At 38.9% G+C, this 26,304-nt stretch overlaps 2 protein-coding genes across 2 annotated transcripts in view; both read left to right on the top strand.

Annotated features, from left to right (window-relative positions):
• Nucleotides 1-22,690, top strand: part of LOC115019154 (A disintegrin and metalloproteinase with thrombospondin motifs 2-like) — a 29,895-nt gene extending 7,205 nt beyond the window's left edge. The window contains exons 4-25 of the mRNA XM_029448548.1: nucleotides 1,009-1,115; nucleotides 1,235-1,318; nucleotides 3,069-3,152; nucleotides 9,114-9,267; nucleotides 11,086-11,191; nucleotides 11,949-12,092; nucleotides 12,633-12,765; nucleotides 14,470-14,583; nucleotides 15,003-15,148; nucleotides 15,227-15,316; nucleotides 15,604-15,686; nucleotides 15,925-16,058; nucleotides 16,194-16,317; nucleotides 17,685-17,765; nucleotides 17,841-18,004; nucleotides 18,515-18,674; nucleotides 18,757-18,889; nucleotides 19,187-19,400; nucleotides 19,684-19,813; nucleotides 19,924-19,998; nucleotides 20,147-20,330; nucleotides 21,267-22,690. Of these exons, the coding sequence (XP_029304408.1) occupies nucleotides 1,009-1,115; nucleotides 1,235-1,318; nucleotides 3,069-3,152; nucleotides 9,114-9,267; nucleotides 11,086-11,191; nucleotides 11,949-12,092; nucleotides 12,633-12,765; nucleotides 14,470-14,583; nucleotides 15,003-15,148; nucleotides 15,227-15,316; nucleotides 15,604-15,686; nucleotides 15,925-16,058; nucleotides 16,194-16,317; nucleotides 17,685-17,765; nucleotides 17,841-18,004; nucleotides 18,515-18,674; nucleotides 18,757-18,889; nucleotides 19,187-19,400; nucleotides 19,684-19,813; nucleotides 19,924-19,998; nucleotides 20,147-20,330; nucleotides 21,267-22,026 (3,404 nt within the window). The 3' untranslated portion in view covers nucleotides 22,027-22,690. The remainder of the gene's footprint in view (nucleotides 1-1,008; nucleotides 1,116-1,234; nucleotides 1,319-3,068; nucleotides 3,153-9,113; nucleotides 9,268-11,085; nucleotides 11,192-11,948; nucleotides 12,093-12,632; nucleotides 12,766-14,469; nucleotides 14,584-15,002; nucleotides 15,149-15,226; nucleotides 15,317-15,603; nucleotides 15,687-15,924; nucleotides 16,059-16,193; nucleotides 16,318-17,684; nucleotides 17,766-17,840; nucleotides 18,005-18,514; nucleotides 18,675-18,756; nucleotides 18,890-19,186; nucleotides 19,401-19,683; nucleotides 19,814-19,923; nucleotides 19,999-20,146; nucleotides 20,331-21,266) is intronic.
• Nucleotides 22,691-23,142: 452 nt separating this feature from the next.
• Nucleotides 23,143-26,304, top strand: ndufa2 (NADH:ubiquinone oxidoreductase subunit A2). The gene is made up of 3 exons (XM_029448347.1): nucleotides 23,143-23,299; nucleotides 25,348-25,454; nucleotides 26,109-26,304. Exons 1-3 carry the CDS (start codon nucleotides 23,196-23,198, stop codon nucleotides 26,198-26,200), a joined length of 303 nt encoding a protein of 100 aa, XP_029304207.1. The 5' UTR covers nucleotides 23,143-23,195; the 3' UTR covers nucleotides 26,201-26,304.

Raw genomic sequence — 26,304 nt, forward strand, 5'->3', positions numbered from 1 at the left:
CCACAGGGACCACCAAAATATGTGGTGGTGGTCAGGCTTCCAAAGAGAACACCAGAAGGTTGTGAGTTCAATGCCAGGGCTGCCACAAATGAGCCCCTGAGCAAGGTACTTAACCCCAAGTTCAGGGGGACTGTCCCTGTAGGTAGTTCACTGTACACTGTACTTCTACATGTAATGTAATGTAAAAACAATCAACATCTGTTTCTTCAGATGTCTGAAACACGTCCACAACAGAACATGGCTTTGCTTCCTGCTGCTCCTCCAAACTACAACCTACTGTAGGAAATACACTCACTATAACCACAGCAACATACCAATGATCCCTTTAACCTCAGTGAACATATCTTCTCATGTTTGTATTACAATCTGTATTTTAGATCAATATTTAAAACACAGCCGAATATCCCAACTGATACAAAGCAGCTCAGCTCAGTCTGTTAGCACTTAAACATAAAATGATTTTCACTTCCTGCTCCCTGATTTATTTATAGCAACAACACACCTGCAGAGGCAAACATCTGTTTCTGTCCTCAGATCAACCATGACCCGAAGACACACAAGGAAGGTGTTAAGAACTGAGGACGGTTAAAGTCCTAAGAGGATAACTAAGGGGACGTGAAGTCGTTGAGGTCAATAGATAGTCGTTAAGCCTGGTTTATCAAAAGGCTGTCCGTATTCAGCAGGAAGTCACCTAGTGGTTTGTAATGTAGGGTTTTAAAGCCTTGAGGTTGGCATTTTGTCCGTCACCATCTTGGTTTTTTGGAACCAGAAGCTCAGGATTTAAAAAAGACGACCAATTTTTTTTTGAGTCAATATTTTGCCAGCTGAATCAAATTGTTACAATACTTTTGATGTTTCTAATATCTGAATACTTTCTTTAGAGGATTGTATAAAGGCCATAAAGTAAGTCCGTAAATATGAGATATGAGTTTACATTGCGTTGCATGTTTGGTTGAGAATAAACACCTTTGTGTACATGTACACTAAGGTCTCTTTGTTTGTCTCCAGCTCCTCTTCTAGGCTCTCTGAACTTCAACCACAATGTGTTTCAGTCCGGGTCCAGAACAGCTCGACAACGGCGCTACATCGAAGAGGCTGAACTGTTTAACATTGAGGTTAATGAACCGTTAATGAACTGTTCATGAACCGTTAATGAAATGTTTGACATTGAGGTTAATAAACTGTTGAATTTAGACTTTACTGAACTTTAACCTGTTGTCTTTTCCTCCTCCAGGTTTTGTTAGCAGTGGATTATTCTGTTCTTCTTTTCCACGGCCGAGACCACATTCAGAAATATCTTCTGACACTCATGAACATAGTAGGTGAAAACATGCACACAGATGTTTGATTCAGTGATGAGTGTTGTGTGTCTGATGTTTTGTCACCTTTTAGATAAACTAGGCGAAGCGTGACATAATAAGTTGCTTATGAATCCTACCCGGGTACCTGGCCGGTAGGGAAGCACACACCTGTATAAACTACCTGCACCATATATTACATTTATATAGACACAATAACACAAAATGGACGGACATTCGATGCTTCATTTGAAAACCTCAATGGAAACTTCAAATGTAAAAGGTTCAGTTCAGCCCCAGAGCTCGCCCTGCGGACAGCGGCGCCAAACACAGCAGTGGAAGAGACTTTACCTTGGCTAAGATATGTGAATGAAATACTTTCTAAACAAGCCGCCATGTTGTTCTGGTTTAAAATGCCGTAGCAGACGACTCAGGGAAGTGTTCGTCCAATCAGGTGCCTAGTGGCCACGCCCATCAAGTGTCCGATGCTGGGAAGCTACGCGACTCCTAACGTCCCCGTAGACACGCACCATGTGGCTGCCTGAGAGTCTTCCAGCTCTGAAGCAATAATCATCCATCTCTTGAGTTTCCACAGAAGATGCAGCTCCGACCTACGTACCTTCTGTAGGTGTCTCCTGCTCCATTTTTTCTTCCGTCTTCATCGACTTCTTTCGCCCTCCTGTGGGTCCTTGAGTTGCACCACAACAAAGAGTGTCGGGCCTCTGGCCGTGACTCCCGTGGGATGCAAAAGTTCTTCAAGAGGTGGGAGTTAAAGAACTCACAGACTGAAGCCAGATGTTCCCGTTCAGCTTCACTGCATGTTGGTTTAAGTTTGTGGAGAGCAGAAAGGACAGCGGGACACAGAAAGACATGAGAAGGTCAACATCTGGATGTTGAAGCAATGCAGATTAAAAACAAAGATCTATCTAAATAAAGATTCTGGATACCTTGAGCTCCAGTAACAAAGGCACTAAGAGTCCGACGCTGTTGGGTCCTAAATACAGAGAAGCTACGAAAATCTCTTTTAAGAAATTTTGCGGGAGCTTTAAAATATCTTAATTTGTGGTGCCACTGTTTTTTTTATGTTTTCCTGTATATTTAGGTTCGGGAATAATAGTAAATAATAATAATATAATAATAAATAATAATAGTAAAGTGCAGTCAACGTTTATTCACGCGTAACAATTCCCGATAGTTTCTAATAAACACGATGCTGTTAATCCACGCGACGGGCGAATTAAACACGTTACAACTTGTTACAAAGTGTTTAACTGTGTCGGCCAAGAGCGATTAAAACATTACAATAACTAGTTAATCTGTATAAATCAAAATGTACTGATGGAACTGTACATTCATGTGTACCGAAGGACTACTGAGACATAGGGCACCCTGAAACCAGTCCAGCTGATCTTCCACCTTGAGCTGCGACTTTGTCTTTGACGATGTCTTCTGTGGACCTGCAGGCAGCCAGGCTCCCACAGGTCAAAGGTCGCCCGCACACCTAATTGACTTCCTCTGGTCAAGGCCGATGAAGTGGTGTTTGTCTCTCAGCTGCAGACACTTGATCATAGTGACTTGAATGTGAACTGGTGCTGCACACAGCAGGGAACCCCTCCGCCACAATAAGGTGGTGCTTCTAGAAAGTTCTAGAATGTTAATCTATAAAGAAAAGTCAAATTCTGAGTTTTTATTTTCGCATATCCCCAAACTTAGAGAAGATAGTCAGACAGACAGCTGGATGAACATTTACATTCTCTCTCTGTGTTCCAGGTAAATGAGATCTATCAGGATCATTCTCTGGGCGCCAACATCAACGTAGTCCTGGTCAGGATCGTCATGTTGTCTCCATCAAAGGTACCAAACTCTGTTTCAAAGCTGCTGAAGGATTTTGGTCACTTTTCTGAGAATGAAATAATAGTTCAGTTATTAAAATGTTTCAGGATGGACAAGCTGTCTTCAGTTTTACATGTCGTGTACATTCTGCTGTTATTGTGGGACTTCCTAGTGCAGCTCTGTGAGAGTCTGTGTCTTCACACCAAACGCCAAACAACTCTTCAACTCATTGCAACCCAAAACAAATCATATTTATCTGTGATGTAATCACAATAAAGAATCATCAGGAACACACACATATCTACACACTGATATCCACACTCTGATATCGACACACACATATCTACACACACATATCTACACACATATCTACACACTGATATCCACACACTGATATCTACACACACATATCTACACACATATCTACACACTGATATCCACACACTGATATCTACACACACATATCTACACACACATATCTACACACTGATATATACACACATATATCTACACACACATACAGTATCTACGCACACATATCTACACACTGATATCTACACACACATATCTACACACTCATATCTACACACTGATATATACACACATATATCTACACACACATACAGTATCTACGCACACATATCTACACACTGATATATACACACATATATCTACACACACATACAGTATCTACACACACATATCTACACACTGATATCTACACACACATATCTACATATTTGATATCTACACACACATATCTACACACTGATATCTACACACTGATATCTACACACACATATCTACACACACATACAGTATCTACAAACATATCTACAGAAGTAGCTACACACACATATCTACACACATATCTACACACACATATCTACACACTGATATCTACACACACATATCTACACACACATACAGTATCTACAAACATATCTACAGAAGTAGCTACACACACATATCCACACACACATATCTACACACACATACAGTATCTACAAACACATATCTACAGACAAAGCTACACACATATCTACACACACATATATACACACACATATATACACACATATCTACACACACATATCTACACAGTGATATCTACACACACATACAGTATCTAGACACACATCACTACTGACATATCTACACACTGATATCTACACACACATATCTACACACTGATATACACACACATATCTACAAACACATATCTACAGACACATATCTACACACTGATATCTACACACACATATCTACACACTGATATCTACACACATATCTACACACACATATAGTATCTACACACATATCTACTGACATAGCTACACACTGATATCAACACACACATATCTACACAAACATATCTACACACACATATCTACACACACATATCTACACACAGATATCTACACACACATATCTAAACACACATATCTTCTCACACATATCTACACACTGATATCTACACAAACATATCTACACACACATATATACACACACATTTCTACACACATATTTACACACACATATCTACACACATATCTACACACACATATCTACACACACATCTACACACATATCTACACACAGATATCTACAAACATATCTACACACTGATATCTACACACATATCTACACACATATTTACACACATATCTACACACACATATCTACACACAGATATCTACACACATATCTACACACTGATATCTACACACAAATATCTACACACACATATCTACACACAAATATCTACACACACATATCTACACACATATCTACAGACACATATCTACACACACATATCTACACACATATCTACAGACACATATCTACACACATATCTACACACACATATCTACAGACACATATCTACACACACATATCTACACACATATCTACACACACATATCTAAAGACACATTTCTACACGCACATATCTACAGACACATATCTACACACACATATCTACAAACATATCTACACACACATATCTACAGACACATATCTACACACACATATCTAAAAGAGATAGCTACACACTGATATCTACACACACATATCTACACACACATACAGTATCTACACACACATATCTACACACATATCTACACACACATATCTACACACTCATATCTACAGACACATATCTACACACACATATCTACAGACACATATCTACACACACATATCTACACACACATATCTACACACACATATCTACACACACATATCTACACACATATCTACACACACATACCTACACACTCATATCTACAGACACATATCTACACACACATATCTACAGACACATATCTACACACACATATCTACACACACATATCTACACACATATATAGTATCTACACACACATATCTACACATATATCTACACACACATATCTACACACACATATCTACACACACATCTACACACACATATCTACACACAAATATCTACACACATATCTACACACTGATATCTACACACAAATATCTACACACATATCTACACACTGATATCTACACACATATCTACACACATATCTACACACAGATATCTACAAACATATCTACACACTGATATCTACACACAAATATCTACACACACATATCTACACACAAATATCTACACACACATATCTACACACATATCTACACACACATATCTACACACACATATCTACACACATATCTACACACATATTTACACACACATATATACACACATCTACACACACATATCTACACACATATCTACACACAGATATCTACACACATATCTACACACTGATATCTACACACATATCTACACACTGATATCTACACACAAATATCTACACACACATATCTACACACAAATATCTACACACACATATCTACACACATATCTACAGACACATATCTACACACACATATCTACAAACATATCTACACACACATATCTACACACACATATCCACACACACATATCTACACACATATCTACAGACACATATCTACACACATATCTACAGACACATATCTACAGACACATATCTACACACATATCTACACACACATATCTACAGACACATATCTACACACATATCTACACACTGATATCTACACACACATATCTACACACTGATATCTACACACACATATCTAAAAGAGATAGCTACACACTGATATCTACACACACATATCTACAGACACATATCTACACACACATATCTAAAAGAGATAGCTACACACTGATATCTACACACACATATCTACAGACACATATCTACAGACACATATCTACAAACACATATCTAAAGAGATAGCTACACACTGATATCTACACACATATCTACAGACACATATCTCCACACACATATCTCCACACACATATCTACACACATATCTACAAACACATATCTAAAAGAGATAGCTGCACACTGATATCTACACACATATCTACACACACATATCTACAGACACATATCTACACACACATATCCACACACACATATCTACACACATATTTACACACACATATCTACACACATATCTACACACACATATCTACACACACATCTACACACATATCTACACACAGATATCTACAAACATATCTACACACTGATATCTACACACATATCTACACACATATTTACACACATATCTACACACAAATATCTACACACACATATCTAAACACACATATCTACTCACACATATCTACACACTGATATCTACACAAATATATCTACACACACATATATACACACACATTTCTACACACATATTTACACACACATATCTACACACATATCTACACACACATATCTACACACACATCTACACACATATCTACACACAGATATCTACAAACATATCTACACACTGATATCTACACACATATCTACACACATATTTACACACATATCTACACACACATATCTACACACAGATATCTACACACATATCTACACACTGATATCTACACACAAATATCTACACACACATATCTACACACAAATATCTACACACACATATCTACACAAATATCTACACACACATATCTACACACAAATATCTACACACACATATCTACACACATATCTACAGACACATATCTACACACACATATCTACAAACATATCTACACACACATATCTACACACACATATCCACACACACATATCTACACACATATCTACAGACACATATCTACACACATATCTACAGACACATAATCTACACATATCTACAGACACATATCTACACACACATATCTACAGACACATATCTACACACATATCTACACACTGATATCTACACACACATATCTACACACTGATATCTACACACACATATCTAAAAGAGATAGCTACACACTGATATCTACACACACATATCTACAGACACATATCTACACACACATATCTAAAAGAGATAGCTACACACTGATATCTACACACACATATCTACAGACACATATCTACAGACACATATCTACAAACACATATCTAAAGAGATAGCTACACACTGATATCTACACACATATCTACAGACACATATCTCCACACACATATCTCCACACACATATCTACACACATATCTACAAACACATATCTAAAAGAGATAGCTGCACACTGATATCTACACACATATCTACACACACATATCTACAGACACATATCTACACACACATATCCACACACACATATCTACACACATATTTACACACACATATCTACACACATATCTACACACACATATCTACACACACATCTACACACATATCTACACACAGATATCTACAAACATATCTACACACTGATATCTACACACATATCTACACACATATTTACACACATATCTACACACAAATATCTACACACACATATCTAAACACACATATCTACTCACACATATCTACACACTGATATCTACACAAATATATCTACACACACATATATACACACACATTTCTACACACATATTTACACACACATATCTACACACATATCTACACACACATATCTACACACACATCTACACACATATCTACACACAGATATCTACAAACATATCTACACACTGATATCTACACACATATCTACACACATATTTACACACATATCTACACACACATATCTACACACAGATATCTACACACATATCTACACACTGATATCTACACACAAATATCTACACACACATATCTACACACAAATATCTACACACATATCTACACAATATCTACACACACATATCTACACACAAATATCTACACACACATATCTACACACATATCTACAGACACATATCTACACACACATATCTACACACATATCTACAGACACATATCTACACACATATCTACACACACATATCTACAGACACATATCTACACACACATATCTACACACATATCTACACACACATATCTAAAAGAGATAGCTACACACTGATATCTACACACACATATCTACAGACACATATCTACAGACACATATCTACAAACACATATCTAAAGAGATAGCTACACACTGATATCTACACACATATCTACACACACATATCTACAGACACATATCTACACACACATATCTACACACTGATATCTACACACACATATCTAAAAGAGATAGCTACACACTGATATCTACATGCTGTGTGACTTTAATGATTGTAATGTTTGTTATTGTTGACCACAGACGCTACGATAACTTTAACTACAGTTCTGATTCAACGTCTGGAGAATCTCACCTGAAATCTTTCTACTCACCTGAATTATCCACATTTCGCGTCTTCGTGTTGCATCATTCGCTCGGTGGCTATTTGCGTCTTTGCTTTGACTTTGTATGTAATCAGATATATAGCGGAGTTCTAAGTATTAACGGAACAGAGTCAGCACGACACATGAACCCTGTGTTCACCTGTAGAGGGTTACTGTACATGTTAGTGAGAAGACAGGTGTGTTCCCTCCATCAGTCCCAGGAGCTGATCTCTGTGGGGAACCCACAGAAGAGTTTGGAGAACGTGTGCGGCTGGTCGTATCTCCAGCAGAGGGAGCACAGTCACGCCGAGCAGCACGACCACCTCATCTACCTGACCAGGCAGGAGTTCGGCCCCTCCGGCATGCAGGGTACTTCTGCTAATACCTCCACTAATACTGCAAGTATTGATACTACAAGTACTGACACTACACATATTAATACTGCAAGTTATGATACTGCAAGTACTGATACGGCAAGTACTGATACTGCAAGTACTGATACTACAAGTACTGATACTAACACTACAAGTATTAATACTGCATGTACTGATACTGCAAGTACTGATACGGCAAGTGCCGATACTGCAAGTACTGATACTAAAAGTACTGATACTAACACCACAAGTATTAATACTGCATGTACTGATACTGCAAGTACTGATACGGTAAGTGCCGATACTGCAAGTACTGATACTATAAGTACTGATACTAACACTACAAGTATTAATACTGCAAGTACTAACACTACAAGTAATAATACTGCAAGTACTAACACTACAAGTAATAGTACTGCAAGTACTGATACTGCAAGTACTAGCATTACAAGTATTAATACTGCAAGTACTAGCATTCCAAGTATTAATACTGCAAGTACTGATACTGCAAGTACTAACACTACAAGTGCTGATACGGCAAGTACTGATACTGCAAGTACTGATACTGCAAGTACGAACACTACAAGTATTAATACTGCAAGTACTAAGACTACAAGTATTAATACTGCAAGTACTGACACTGCAAGTACTGATACTGCAAGTACTAACACTACAAGTATTAATACTGCAAGTACTGATACTGCAAGTACTAATACTACAAGTACTAACACTAAAAGTAGTATTACTACATGTACTAATACTACATGTACTAACACTACATGTACTAATACTACAAGTACTAATACTACATGTACTAATACTACATGTACTAACACTACATGTACTAATACTACATGTACTAACACTACATGTACTAACACTACATGTACTAATACTACATGTACTAATACTACATGTACTAACACTTCAAGTATTAATACTACATGTACTAATACTACATGTACTAACACTACATGTACTAATACTACATGTACTAACACTACATGTACTAACACTACATGTACTAATACTACATGTACTAACACTACATGTACTAACACTACATGTACTAATACTACATGTACTAACACTTCAAGTATTAATACTACATGTACTAATACTACATGTACTAATACTAACACCATCTTTACTCCTAATGATGCCACTAAAGGTGTTTACGTCCCGGGGGTTTAGTGTTAATACTTTCACACAACGTGAACATTAGCAAAGAAAATAAAAGCGTTATATAATAAAATCTCGTTATACAGAACAGACGTATTCAAAACATCCATGAGATGAGGATTATAAAACAACAACACGGGGGCTCTGCTGTCCGAACCAATACCACTTCACTCCTCTTAACCTCGACAAAGCAGCACAAACAAGATTTTCTCCCTCCTTCTTACCTTTCACAATAAAGTCCCTGCACATATACACTGTTACTGTACAGGGGACTCAGTAAATCAGGCTCTGCAGCAGTTTTCCTCTGACGGCTGGACGCTCTGGGGCATCAGGTCCCGGCGGTCTGTCCACTGCCTGCTCCAATCTTTTCAAACCTTTTATTTAAAACAAGTGTTGCAAACTGGCACACCTGTCGGTATTAAAAGATTTGATGTGATAGACAGATTGTTGTGCCGTTTATTTGTCCCCCGGTGTGCGAAGGCCTTTACACTAGAAATACTACCACACACACCAGGCAGGTGTTTAGCCCCTTCAGCATGCAGGGAAGTACTGCTAATACTACAAGTAGTACTACTAACACCATCCAAATGACCTCTGACCCCTGACATCTGACCTCTTGATCTCTCTGCAGGTTATGCTCCAGTTAAAGGAATGTGTCAATTGCATCGGAGTTGCGTCCTCGTCTTTGAAGACGGGTTTTCCTCGGCCTTCGTAGCTGCCCATGAAACAGGACACGTGTGAGACGCACAAACACACACTTTAACTATCAACCCATCATCCCAGGTTTCCACGTAGAGACGATAATGACTCCCAGTTGTCCACGTAGAGACGATAGCTACTCCTAGGTTTCCACATAGAGACGATAATGACTCCCAGTTGTCCACGTAGAGACGATAGCTACTCCCAGGTGTTCATTTAGAGACGATAATGACTCCCAGGTGTCCATATAGAGACGATAATGACTCCCAGTTGTCCACGTAGAGATGATAGCTACTCCCAGGTGTTCATTTAGAGACGATAACTACTCCCAGGTGTCCACATAGAGACGATAATGACTCCCAGGTGTCCACGTAGAGACGATAATGACTCCCAGTTGTCCACGTAGAGACGATAATGACTCCCAGTTGTCCACGTAGAGACGATAGCTACTCCTAGGTTTCCACATAGAGACGATAATGACTCCCAGGTGTCCACATAGAGACGATAATGACTCCCAGTTGTCCACGTAGAGATGATAGCTACTCCCAGGTGTCCACGTAGAGACGATAATGACTCCCAGTTGTCCACGTAGAGATGATAGCTACTCCCAGGTGTCCACATAGAGATGATAGCTACTCCCAGGTGTCCACGTAGAGACGATAATGACTCCCAGGTGTCCACATAGAGACGATAATGACTCCCAGGTGTCCAAGAAGACATGCAAAAGGACTCGCCTTGTTCGTTGTGTATCAGTCTGCTCATCTGTGTCTCTGACTCTGTGTCTGTGTGTCTCAGGTTAGGGATGGAGCATGACGGCGAGGCGAATGACTGTGATGACGACGTGCCAGTGGGCAGCATCATGTCCCCGCGTGTCCAGGCCACCTTCCATCGATACCATTGGTCCCGGTGCAGCTGGAGGGAGCTGCACAAATATCTCCAGTGAGTACTACCAATACAACTACGAGTAGACTAACAGCGAACCCAGAAACACAAGAGAACATTTTGTCCTAATTCCAGATCAGTGTCCGGCTGCACAAAGCCTCCGAAGCTTTTGTCTTAAGGATTTCACTTTAGGTGTAATTTTTTGGAAATTGTTTAAAACCGTTACAACAATCGATTCCTTAGGTGGGAAATAAATCATGTTCTAAAAATGTAATTTAATTCTAAAGGTTGAGAGTTTTTGAGACCGTCGATTTAAATACTCCAGAAACGTCAGCAGGAACAGACAGTTAGTAACTGCTCCATGTCCAACACATGAACTGACATGAACTGACTCAATCTATAATCTGTGTCGGTCTGGTTGTTCCTGTCCCGAAAATCTCTTTTGTTCTCCCAGATAAAAAAGAAAAGTATTTAGTAGCTGTTTATGGTTCCTACATTAAGATGAATATGGAACTTAAATGAAGATGCTTCATGCAACCGGCCCCAGGCATCACCTGAACCTGAGCTGTCTGTCTGTCTGTCTGTCTGTCTCTTCAGTACCTATGACTGTCTCCGTGACGACCCGTTCCACCACGATTGGCCAGCTCAGCCTCCGTTGCCAGGGTTTCAGTACTCGATGGACCAACAGTGTCGCTTCGACTTCGGCCCAGGATACAGCCTCTGTACTGCGGTACGTACGTCTGTACCATGGATGTGTATATATATATATATATATATATTAATTAATTAATAAATATATATACAGTATATACATATATACATACTGTATATATGTATATAAATAAATATATATTTATAAATATGTAAATGTAGATATGAAGAGCCCATTCTAAGCTAACGAAAATACAACGATTCTTAGTTTCAGGTGATTATACACTAATAAAAACATTAGAACCCAAAAATAAAAATGATTTACCACGATTATAACGTGATAATGCAAGTTTGTTTGAAGCCACTATTTTTTCTAATGCATTAAAGGCTGTGTTATGAAGCACAGCTAAAGCTAACGGAGCTAACGCTAACGGAGGTTCCATTGAGTCACAATATGATGCGATATTAAATGAATTCTGAGCTGTTTAACTTCCTGACAGAAGCTCTGAGCAGATTATTAAACATCTTTAAACTGCTAATGCTAAAGCAGATATTTAAATACAAACATTTAGTGGGTGTTGAGAATCGTGGAGTTTCACTGGTTTGGTATCAAACACTACGTTTGTGGAGTCACGACTTAAAGCCGAACCTGGAGGGTTTAAGTTGTTATTAACTATTATTAATAGTTATTATTGTAATTACTGAGCATGAAGTGAGAAGATTTGTCCTCTTACATGTTGATAAGAGTTTATAAATCTTCTGAGAAACATAGTTATAAATATTACAACATACACACTGCTCCTTTAATGAAACTCAGAGATAATAATAATAATACACATACCGACTATGGGACAAGTCTAAAAAGAAAGAACCGCCCTCAGACTGTGAAGTGAAGCAGAGTTGGGATGTTTCGGTGCAGACGTGATTGCTGATGTGTTTGTGGTTCGGAGGCCAGCAGCACATCTGTTCAGGATGTTAGCCGAGACGTTTCGGGTCTGATGACGTCTTTGTTCTGGGACCAACATTTCAGCACCATGACGACATTATTCTTTCCTTTAATCATTAAGCTCTCACAGGATCATCATGTAGAGTTTAGAACCTTGTTTGACTGGGACACAGTTACAACAGAAACTTTACCAGAGTCACCCACAAACTCGTTTATAGAAAGAAAAGCATCTGCAGATACAGACAGAGAGAGACTATAACACAACGTCAACAGATGGCATGACAGCGTGTTAAATAATGTACCAGACGCACAAATGATCGTATTTTGAGGAAAATTATCGTACCCAAGTCATAACCACGAATATGCGGACACAGCGCAGACTAAAAACTGTCGGCGCCACAGTGTTGGCAACGCTGGTGTAGCTCTCATACTGAGCTAAGATATTATATAATAAAACATATAAACCTGCTTGTATGTTGTGGAGAAGGTCGCTGATTTTTATGTTTCAGTAAATTGTTTAAGTCCTCAGACAGAAAAGCTTCTTTGTCTTCTCTCGTTTTTGTATTTAAGTCGAGACTATGGAGACAAAAACATGTTTCTTCAAGCTCTGCTCAATATTTATCTTTCAACACGTGTGAGACGAGAGGAAACATGAGAACATCAGAGTTCATGTTTCTAACTTTGTGTGTGTAGATTTAAACTCTCAACAGCTACATTACATAATGCCTCATGTACATATTAAACATGAACACTTGTAATATAAACAGTACTTGTGTTAATGTCAGTAATTGGTTTCCTGCAGTTTATTTTCCCTGCTGTTACTGTGTGTGTCTGCAGTACACGACGCTCGACCCGTGCAAACAGCTGTGGTGCAGCGACTACAACAACCCGTTCTACTGTAAGACCAAGAAAGGCCCGCCACTCGACGGGACCAAGTGTGGCCCGGGGAAGGTGAGCAGACGCTCCTCGGCACAGTTTTGATATTTAGCACAGGGAGCTGTGTGATGATCTCAGCCTCGCTAGCAGCGACTAATTCTCTTTATGCTAAGCTATGTTAGCCCTGTCCTGAACCCAGCTCCGTGATGAACTTTCATGTTCCACGAGATAATGCAGGAATGTTCGTGCTCCTGACTCCTTGTAGAAATGCGACCTCCCTCCCAACCACTGCTTGTAACACTCGTACATAAATATATTATATTTTGCATTTTAATTTAGAAACTGTGTTTTATTTATATCTTTCATATCGGAATGTAATCGTAAAGTTGTAATGGCCTTAATTATTTTGTTAAGTGTCTTTGTTGTTTTGTTTCTGTGATGGAGTATCAATTAAGGTTGAATGACTGATCGTCTCCATGGTAACCTGGTTGCAGCACTGTTTTAAGGGCTTCTGCATGAAGCTGACCGCAGACCTGCTGAGACAAGATGGCGGCTGGGGATCCTGGAGTCCGTACGGCGGCTGCACCCGGACCTGCGGGGGGGGGGTCAGGTTTCGTGCCCGGCGCTGCGACAGTCCAGCGTGAGTGAGCTGTCAATTGTCTGTGATGTCATAGGTCAAACGCACCAATCAGAGACGCTAACCTGTTGTTGTTCTCAGTCCAGCCAACGGGGGGCGCACCTGCTTCGGAAACAGCTACGAGTTCCAGCTGTGCAGCTACGAAGAATGTCCACCACTCACCGACTTCAGGTCGCACTCTGATACATTCTATACTTTATATATATTATATATACACATATACGTGTGTATATATATACACACGTATATGTGTATATATACACATATACGTGTGTATATATATACACACGTATATGTGTATATATAATATATATATATATATATACACATATACGTGTGTGTATATATATACACACGTATATGTGTATATATAATATATATATATATATACACATATACGTGTGTATATATATATATATTTACTGTACGTCACAGAATATCTCGTGTTTGTCTCTCAGAGAGGATCAGTGTAAAGTCTGGAACCCGTTCTTTGAACACGAAGGAATCAAACATCACTGGCTGCCACACCAACACCCGGACCGTAATACACACTATACACACAGTATACACACTATACACACACCAACACCCGGACCATAATACATATATATGTGTATATATATTTATGTGTTTATATGTATATATACCCATATTATACACACATTTATATACACGTATACACACATATATACACACATATATATGCATAATATGTGTATATATAAGTATACACACATATTATATATATGTGTGTATATAACATGTATTTGTGTGTGCAGCTGATGAGCGCTGCCTTCTGTACTGCCAGTCCAAGGAGACGTCTGCGGTGGTTTCTATGGACAGAATGGTGCATGATGGGACGGCGTGCTCGTACGGTGACGCCCACAGCGTGTGCGTCCGAGGAGAGTGTGAGGTCCTTATTCTCTTCTAGTTCCTGCAGTCATGTCATGTTGTGTTTCTCCCTCTCATGTTTCCATCCCATAATATGTCTGCTGCTAACGTGAAGTCATGTGACATAACACCCCCGCTGCCCCCCCCCCCCCCTCAGCATGTGGGCTGTGACGGACAGATCGCGTCGGAGCAGCAGGAGGATCGTTGTGGAGTTTGTGGAGGAGACAACTCCAGCTGTCAGATCGTCAGAGGAAACTTCAGCCGCAGCGCCAAGAAACAAGGTGATGCTCACTTAATATTATGTATAATCATATATTAATATATGTATATTAATATACATATTAATATACATATTAATATACATATTAATATACATATTAATATACATATTAATATATTAATATATGTACATTAATATATGTATATTAATATATATATTAATATATGTATATTAATATATATATTACTATATGTATATTAATATGTATATTAATATACATATATTATATTATATATAATCATATATTAATATATGTATATTAATAAATATATTAATATATGTATATTAATATGTATATTAATATACATATATTATATTATGTATAATCATATTATATATATTAATATATATACAATACATAATTATATATATTTATATATTATATATATATTAATATATATACAATACATAATTATATATATTTATATATTATATATATATATTAATATATATACAATATATAATTATAATTAAGCAATAGCTCACTTCAGACCGTGGTATATGGTCATTACATCACAGTTAAGGGGCGTGATACACACTCCAATTTAAATAGTTTTTATTATTAAATAATGATGTTCAAAATAAAATAGTCCCTCCGTTGCCTTCTGCACAGAACATAGTGCGAGGTGGTTGCTATGCAACAACACTAACAGCTGCTCTGCACGTAGCTCTGCACGTGGTCTTTGAGGGTTTCTTCTCTGGAGGCACTGATGGATCAACTCCTCCAGAGCAACGCTTTGTTTGTTTCTTAACGGACGTCATTTAACAGCTGTAACGGTGTAGCTTTCTCTCAGACGCGGAGGGATACTGACTTGTTGTGAAAAGTGACGACAATTCTACCCGTGATATACGCTCATTATATCACGGCTAAGAACCAATCAGATTGCTTGATTTGACATGTCCGTTTTATATATATATATACAATATATAATTATATATATATTAATATATTTATATGGTATATATTATATATATATATTATGTTATAATAGTGACACATTCACCTGAAATAATATACTGTTTATACAGCCAACCTCCTAATTCTTTCTGTATATATTTATAAATATTTATATAAAACATTATATACTTTATTTATGTAAATAATCACATAAAACATACTGTATATAACAATACCTTTATAAAATTATATACTGTATATATATGAAAAAAGGTCAGTAAAATAAAATAATGTCCATTATTCTGTGTTTATGTGACAAATAAGACTTTAATCTATAAATTGTTTTAAATATTTTATCCATTTTAAGGAAGTACTTCATGGCGACAGAAATGTGTTAACTGGATCGAGCTGCTTGTTCTTTGTAATAAAGTTTATCTGATGGATTAGTGGATATTGTTCCCACGCTCCAGGTTACCTGAAGATCCTGGAGATCCCTAAAGGAGCCCATCACCTGCTGATCCAGGAGTTCAGGAGGACTCCTCACATCCTGGGTAAGAGGGGGGGGGGGCTTCTGTCGCTCCTCGTTTTGTAGGAAAACCTTGTTTTTTGATTGTTTCCTGCTGCAGCGGTGACGAACCAGGAGACGGGTCACCTCTTCCTCAATGATGAAGCCGAGCTCCCGGAGTCCCGGGTGGTGATCGAGCAGGGCGTGTTGTGGGAGTACACCAACACGCAGGAGCAGGAATCCCTGCAGACCACTGGGCCCCTGAAGTACGGAGTCCTGCTCCTGGTCAGTGCGTCCACACGTCATCCAACAGCCTCACAGGCTCCAATATCTTTGTTTGTTCTTAAATGTGTTCTTATGTCTATCTATCATGTATATGTATATGTCTATATATATATATATATATATATATATATATTAATAAATATATATACAGTATATACATACTGTTTATATGTATATATATATAGAAATATATATTTATAAATATGTAAATATAGATATGAAGGGCCAGTTCTAAGCTCACGAAAATACAACGATTCTTAGTTTCTTCTATTCTGTCTATCTATATAAAGACATATATACAGTATATATGTCTTTATATAGATATATATATACATAAATACAATGATTGATGAATGCAATTATTTTGCCCTCCAGTGTAGATTCTGTTCTTACCTGAGAAAGAAAACGTTGGTGAATGAATCTTTGTAAAAAAACAAAAACTGTGTTAATTGTGTTTGATTAGAGTTTCAATCAGAAAACAACAGCACCTGCCGTGTTTCTGTGCATCAGGTCCGTTCCCATGGCGACTCCAAGGTGACGGTGTCCTATAAGTACATCATCCAGGACCGCCTCCGCTCTTCACTGGAGTCCAACCTGGTGCAGGAGGACGCCATCTTCTACGAGTGGGCACTGAAGAAGTGGTCGCAGTGCTCCAAACCCTGCGGAAGTGGTACGCATCTCTGCCGCCGGTCAACATGTGCATGAGCACGGTGAGGGCGGCGCGGTGGTTAACGGTGTTGTCTGGTTTCCAGGGAAACAGTACACCAGGTTCGGCTGCAGGAGGAAAGCTGACGGGAAAATGGTTCAGAGGATGTTCTGCTCCAACATCAACAAGCCGAGAGCCATCAGCCGCACCTGCAACACTGACACCTGCAGCTCGTCACGGTAACACCTGCAACACGTCACGGTAACACCTACAGGTCGTCACGGTAACACCTGCAGCTCGTCACAGTAACACCTGCAGCTCGTCACGGTAACACTTGCAGGTCGTCACGGTAACACCTGAAACACTGACACCTGTTGCTCGTCACGGTACCACCCGAAATTATTTCAAAAAGTAGAAATAATAATAATTATATGACCCGATTGAGAGGAAAATAATGGCAAAGGGAATCAAAATGCTCTCATCCAATTCTAAAGCATGGTTAATGGTATGAAAACCTGATGTTTATGCCCTCTCAGCTGGGTGACCGGGGAGTGGGAGGACTGCAGTGCCTCCTGTGGTCAGACGGGTTGGCAGCGTCGCTGGGTGAGCTGCCAGCAGGCGTCCAGCAGTGGGCAGCAGCAACAGCGCTCAGTGAACAGCAAACTCTGCGGGGAGAACCGACCAGAAGGGAAACAAACCTGCAACCGCTTACCCTGCCCCGCCGCCTGGCGAGCTGGGCCCTGGACCCCGGTATGAAGAGTGAAATTATTTATAGACTGCCTCCAAGTTCTTTCTTTCTGGATTACCTCTAAATTCTTTGTTTTTGGACTACCTCTAGATTCCTTCTTTCTGGACTATCTTTAATTTCCTTCAGACTACCTATAACTTCTTTCTGGGCTACCATCTTATTCCCCTTGAGCATCTTAAGAGCTTCTATAAACCGTTGGATGTTTGTTGACTACGACCCCAGATGAAGAACGGATCAGTTGGGAGCCTGAACATCTGAATCTGACCAACATGTTTATGTTTGTAGTGTTCAGTATCATGTGGAAACGGGACTCAGGAACGCCAGGTTGCGTGTTCCCGTCCTGAGGCTTCGGGCCAAAACTGCAGCAACCCTCGGCCAATCACAACTCGCACCTGCCAGCCCCCACCGTGTAGCGGTAGGCATCGACCAATCCCATACTAAATATTACTGCACTGACACAGAGTGAGGAATGCTGGGAGTTGTAGTCTGTGTATAGCTTACTGTTTGTTTGTCCCCCCCCCGCAGGTGACCAAAAGAACGCCATAATTCAGTGGCTCTCCAGGTCCAACCCAGACTTCCCAGTTCCAAAGATCTCCTCCAGTAAAACACACATATTGTTACTGTTATCTCAAGTTGCCTGTCAAAATAAAAGCTACAGCTCTCTTTCTGCAAAGGAAACATAACCAGGTGATTCTGCTCCGATGGTCAAACTTCAACATCTGAACCATTGCTCCTGCTCTGTCTCCAGGGCAGCGCTGCCGTGGTGACCGCTCCGTGTTTTGTCGGATGGAGGTGTTGAGTCGGTACTGCTCCATCGCTGGATACCGTCAGATGTGCTGCAAGTCCTGCAGCGAGGGAAACCTCAGCAACTCCACCAACTCTGACAACTCCACCAACTTCAGCAGCACGATCCCACCGACCGCCAACAGCAGGTCAGAGCAGGAGTCAACCAGGAATGTTTCAGGGTGCCGTCTATCTTTGTCACTTTGGTCTTTCATATATCAAGCTGCAAAATGTAATTTGCTCTTCGGGGCCAAAATATGTCTAAAATAAGATCTAGGGTCATTATTTTACTTCAAGTACTTTCCAAAGTTCAGGAACTTTGGGGTGGGACTCGCAGCGCTGAACATTTCTGATAGGTTGAGTGTTCAGGATTCACAGAGCGTCATCAACCATGAGCCTTGTGCCTGGCTGTCAGTCAAGTGGTCTAGTGGTACACCTTCCAAACAGAACACCAGATGGTTGTGAGTTCAATACCAGGGCTGCCACCATTGTGCCCCTGAGCAAGGTACTTAACCCTGAGTTGCTCCAGAGAGACTGTCCCTGTAGTGAATTCACTGTAAGTTGCTCTGGATAAGAGCATCTGCTAAATGACCTGTAATAATGTGCTATAGTATAGTAATTTGTCTCATCTTTATGGTCCTTTCAACCACGGTGGAAACACAGAAAACAATTGGCTGAAAGAACTTTTTAAGTTCTACCAAGAACTTATTAATAATAATAATAATAATAATAATAATAATAATACATTAGACTTGTATAGCACTTTTCTAGAAACTTGACAGAGTGAGTGATACAAAAATAAATATATAAACAAACAAACGAAGGAGAAGAGACGGTCAGAGATTGAAGGCCGTGTTGAAAAGGTGAGTCTTAAGTGATGATTTGAATGTGGTGAGTGAGGAGGAGTCTCTGAGGGTTTGAGGTAGAGAGTTCCAGAGGGTGGGAGCAGCGATGGAGAAGGCCCTGTCCCTGAACAGTTCCTGGTAACTTTTCAAGGAACCTTTTAGAAACACGGCTACAGATTCCAACTTACTTACTTTCATTCTGTCCTGATCTCACGGATCTTCCTTGTTTCTGTCTTGTAGTTCGTGGAGTTTAACCACAGAGACGATGACTTCAGCGTCCACCTCCTCCTGGACAGAGAGCAGCCACATCATCAGCACGCCATTGCCCAGCATCACTGTAACTCCGCCCCGGTCCAGCAGGAGCAGCACCGACTTTGTGTATGTGGAGTACGACGATTACGTTGAGTATTCGTCCTACGGGCAATCTTCGAATCCCTTCGACGCTCCTGATATTATTCCAACTACGACCGCTACAACTGCTACTACAAGACGTCCAAGAAAAACTGCTCCAGCACATTTATTCAGGAGGAAAACTACCACTCCAACAATGCCCCCTGCTACAGTTGTAACTGCTGAAGGTCAAAGTCCAACCCTGGCGCCGGCCAGGACGTCCGCCGTCCCAGAGGTCCCCACCACAACAACATCGGCAGTCATCGCCGCCACATCGTCCCCAAACAGGACGTCAGCGGGACGGAGCCTTCAGACAGAAACTAAACCAACGCCAACATTGTTGACGCCCTCCTTCTTCCCGCTCTCTTCTAAGAAGGAGAACAACTCCGTGGACGAGGTCCCGTACCGGATCGTGGGATTGGACAGCGACGTCACGAGGGGACAGCAGAACCACTTTGTGCCACGGATGCCACGGATGCCGCCGATCCGCGAGCGAACACAAAACAAACGAATTCAGCAGCTTCTGAACGAGAAACGACAAAAAGATCTTCTGAGGAGAGCCAGCAGGAGCAGAGAGGGCAGGACGGACAGGAAACACGGCGGATTGTAAAAACACTCAAATGTTTCAGTGTTATTGTTCACTCGTGATGACGCATGTGCAGCTTGCTCACTTTCTGCTAACGCTAATGAACTCTTAACGAGAAACAGACTGCAGAGGCCACAGAACAAGCGAGGATTCTCCGCCAGCTTCTCCGGATGATCACCTTCATGGAGCCGTGAAGCAACGTCCGCTGTCAGGGATAAAGTATCCTGAAGTCTAAAAGATTTAACTGTAAAACTGCCTCTGATGTCCAGTTGTTGGTTCTCACGTTCATGATGTTTGTACCAAATAATCCTGTTTCTAAATAAAGTCTCATCCAGCAACCCGTGTTAAAGGAACAGTTCAACATTCAGGGAACTCCTCTCAAACACACAGACACATGTTAACATTGGAAACAAACTTAGCTTCTTGAACAGTGGGGCTGATGCTTCCTAGATATTTGATGCAGTATTAAAAATGTATTTTAGATTAAAATCCTTTTATGAAGGTAAGATGGAAATTGGTCTGACTTCAAACATTAAACTGTAATAAAGTGTCAGAAGACACTTCATGTGACTTCAATATAAAAACATTTTTAAAAAGATCCTTTATTATTCTGTCAAACTTGAGTTTCTCACTGCGGTTTTATTTCAGAATCTGCTTCAGTTTTTATATTTTATATCCAGAGATGATTTTATAAGTAATATTTTTAAAACAAGCACAAACTTTATTGAGGTTAACAAAGTTAACCCATATAACAACAGTGTAAATAATAATAATGTTGAAAATTGGCACTATGATTAAGTGTGTTAATATCAGGAATTGTATAAATATATAAATAAATACGAATATTTGTCTTTTTGCTGATACTTTAGTTACTCTGCATATTTTTAATACAAAATATTATTATTATTATTATTATTATTATTATTATTATTATTATTAGAGATGAAGTTACCCAGCAGCATGTAAAGTAATTAAATGAGCTGCAACATTGAAGTGATGAGCACGTTAATGCATCAATAACTATAATACAACAATAGAACGTATGTTATTTTGCAGAATGAGCACTTTTGATAATTTTGTGATGCCTGTGAGAATTTACTCAGGACTCAAACCCCTCAAACTGCCTGGCGTTATGAACTCCGGGCTGACATAACCCACCGCTCGTCCTTGACCGCCAGGAAGAAGCAGCTAAGATGGCGGCCGCAGCAGTGAGGAGCATCGGCTCCACTTTGGGTAAAAACCTCCGGGAGATCCGCGTCCACCTCTGCCAGAACTCCGCGGCCAGTCAGGGGGCCAGGTGAGCTCCGAGCCGGCCTGCTGAGGCGGGAACAGCCGCTTCATCGTGTACCGAAATATAAGATCTGAGTTTATGCTGCCTGTTAGCTTAGCATTCCCATAGAGAATGACCTGTGCTAACAGCTAGCCGCTAGTTGCTAACATCAGTGACCTGCAGCTAGCGGCTAACAGTTAGCACGAGACCGTCAACACAGAGCAGGTTGTGTAAATATTCAGTATACTGCAGTAAAAGTACCAATACTACACTGTACAAATACTGTTAACATTAGAGTAAAAGTACTAATACTACACTGTACAAATACTGTTAACATTAGAGTAAAAGTACTAATACTACACTGTACAAATACTGTTAACATTAGAGTAAAAGTACTAATACTGCACTGTACTAATACTACACTGTACAAATACTCTGTTAACATTAGAGTAAAAGTACTAATACTACACTGTACTAATACTACACTGTACAAATACTCTGTTAACATTAGAGTAAAAGTACTAATACTACACTGTACTAATACTACACTGTACAAATACTCTGTTAACATTAGAGTAAAAGTACTAATACTACACTGTACAAATACTGTTAACATTAGAGTAAAAGTACTAATACTACACTGTACAAATACTGTTAACATTAGAGTAAAAGTACTAATACTACACTGTACTAATACTACACTGTACAAATACTCTGTTAACATTAGAGTAAAAGTACTAATACCACACTGTACAAATACTGTTAACATTAGAGTAAAAGTACTAATACTACACTGTACAAATACTGTTAACATTAGAGTAAAAGTACTAATACTACACTGTACAAATACTGTTAACATTAGAGTAAAAGTACTAATACTACACTGTACAAATACTGTTAACATTAGAGTAAAAGTACTAATACTACACTGTACAAATACTGTTAACATTAGAGTAAAAGTACTAATACTACACTGTACAAATACTGTTAACATTAGAGTAAAAGTACTAATACTACACTGTACAAATACTGTTAACATTAGAGTAAAAGTACTAATACTACACTGTACAAATACTGTTAACATTAGAGTAAAAGTACTAATACTACACTGTACAAATACTCTTAACATTAGAGTAAAAGTACTAATACTACACCGTACAAATACTCTGTTAACATTAGAGTAAAAGTACTAATACTACACTGTACAAATACTCTGTTAACATTAGAGTAAAAGTACTAATACTACACTGTACAAATACTCTGTTAACATTAGAGTAAAAGTACTAATACTACACTGTACACACTTTTGTTCTTTGGCTGTAACAGGGTAAACATTGTAAGGCTAATAAAGGGATTCTGATTCTGTACAAATACACGTAATAGTTCATTAAAAACTAAAATAAATACATAAAGTATCGTGGGTCAAAATAAACAGAATCTCCCATCATGCAACACTGGACATTCCAAACAAACTTGTAAACATAATGTAATAATAAAACATAATAATAATAATACTTATTATAATAGTAAAATCATAATAATACATGTTATAATAATAATAATACGATAAATTAATATATTAATAAATATACTAGCATAATTATATGAAACATGTCCAGTTATTTGACCTGCGTGATGGAAAAAATACATTTAATATTTATTAAAATCAGGAATAGTATTTTTGGTGAGCAGAAAGCTCTTCTCATAATAATAATAATAATAATAATGACTTTATTTCTCTTTCAATCTTTTGCTCATCTCTTTAATTTTCTTCTGATTATATTGTGATTTTCTTCTATATTTTCTATTTGTTTCATGATTTCTTTTCAGAACCTTTTATTTTTAATATAATTTTCTCTTACTATGTTTAAGTTATGCACCAAATTCCTATTAAGTGAAAAGTTTTATTAAATCAGATCAGATTGTGATTTTATAGCCAATCACAAAATAAACAGTGTGTGTGTGTGTGTGTGTGTGTGTGTGTGTGTGTGTGTGTGTGTGTGTGTGTGTGTGTGTGTGTGTGTGTGTGTGTGTGTGTGTGTGTGTGTGTGTGTGTGTGTGTGTGTGTGTTACAGAGAGTTTGTGGAGCAGCACTATGTGACTCTGAAGAGGTCCAATCCAGACTTCCCGATCCGGGTCAGAGAGTGTTCTGGGGTCCAGGCCCGAGTCTGGGCCCGATACGGTGAGTGACGTCTCTTAAAGGGCCGGTAACGCCTTTTGCTTCATGTTGTCTGTTAGTGGTCGTCTCATCATTCATTCAGTAAGTCAGCTGCTGTACAAACTATACAAATGTCTCACTCAGTTGAGACAAACATTTAGTTTAGAGAAACTGTGCTAACTCTAGAGAAAATAATTATGTAAATAAACATTTAAAGGGTTAAAATAATATTTGTAGTTCTGATCAGGACTGAAGTTGGTTAAAAGTTGAATTCAGTGAAAGTGGAAAATAATATTAATTTATAATATTTTTACAACACTTTTGTCCTGTAAGGACGTCAGAGCAACTTTTTAAAACTTTGGGTATTTTAAAAAGTTTCAAAAGCTCACACACACTTTAGTTTCTGAACATTTGATTTATAAAAACAGAATAAAAGTCAAATTCAAATCAAATCAAATTTATTTGTATAGCCCAATATCACAAATTATACATTTGTCTCAGTGTGCTTTACAGACTGTACAGGTTACAACATCCTCTGTCCTTAGACCCTCGCATCGCACAAAAGTATTAGTTTGTTCAGATATTTCCACACGATGATTTACATTCTGATCATTAAGTATCTGCATTAATATCCGGATTACTAATAATAATCTGAATAATAATGATGTTTGTGTTCAGACTTCGGTAAAGAGAGCAGCGTGTCCGTGGACAACATGTCAGCTGATCAGGTGGCCGGTGCTCTGCAGACCCTGGTGCAGTCCAAACCCTGACATCCCCCGCCCCCCGCTCTGCTGGAAGTGGTGCAGTCCAAACTGGCTTCATTCACTTTGTATGTAAATGTGTTGATATGAATAAACTGAATATTATACCTGTC

Source organism: Cottoperca gobio, chromosome 14 (genome assembly GCF_900634415.1).
Source record: "Cottoperca gobio chromosome 14, fCotGob3.1, whole genome shotgun sequence".
Taxonomy (NCBI): Eukaryota; Metazoa; Chordata; class Actinopteri; order Perciformes; family Bovichtidae; genus Cottoperca; species Cottoperca gobio.

Bases quoted from the DNA above. Each gene is read 5' to 3' on its own strand.
- ndufa2 (XM_029448347.1), top strand. From the start codon at position 23,196: ATGGCGGCCGCAGCAGTGAGGAGCATCGGCTCCACTTTGGGTAAAAAC. The intron at 23,300-25,347 runs GTGAGCTCCGAG...TGTGTGTTACAG, and splicing joins GCGGCCAGTCAGGGGGCCAG to AGAGTTTGTGGAGCAGCACT. The intron at 25,455-26,108 runs GTGAGTGACGTC...GTTTGTGTTCAG, and splicing joins CCGAGTCTGGGCCCGATACG to ACTTCGGTAAAGAGAGCAGC.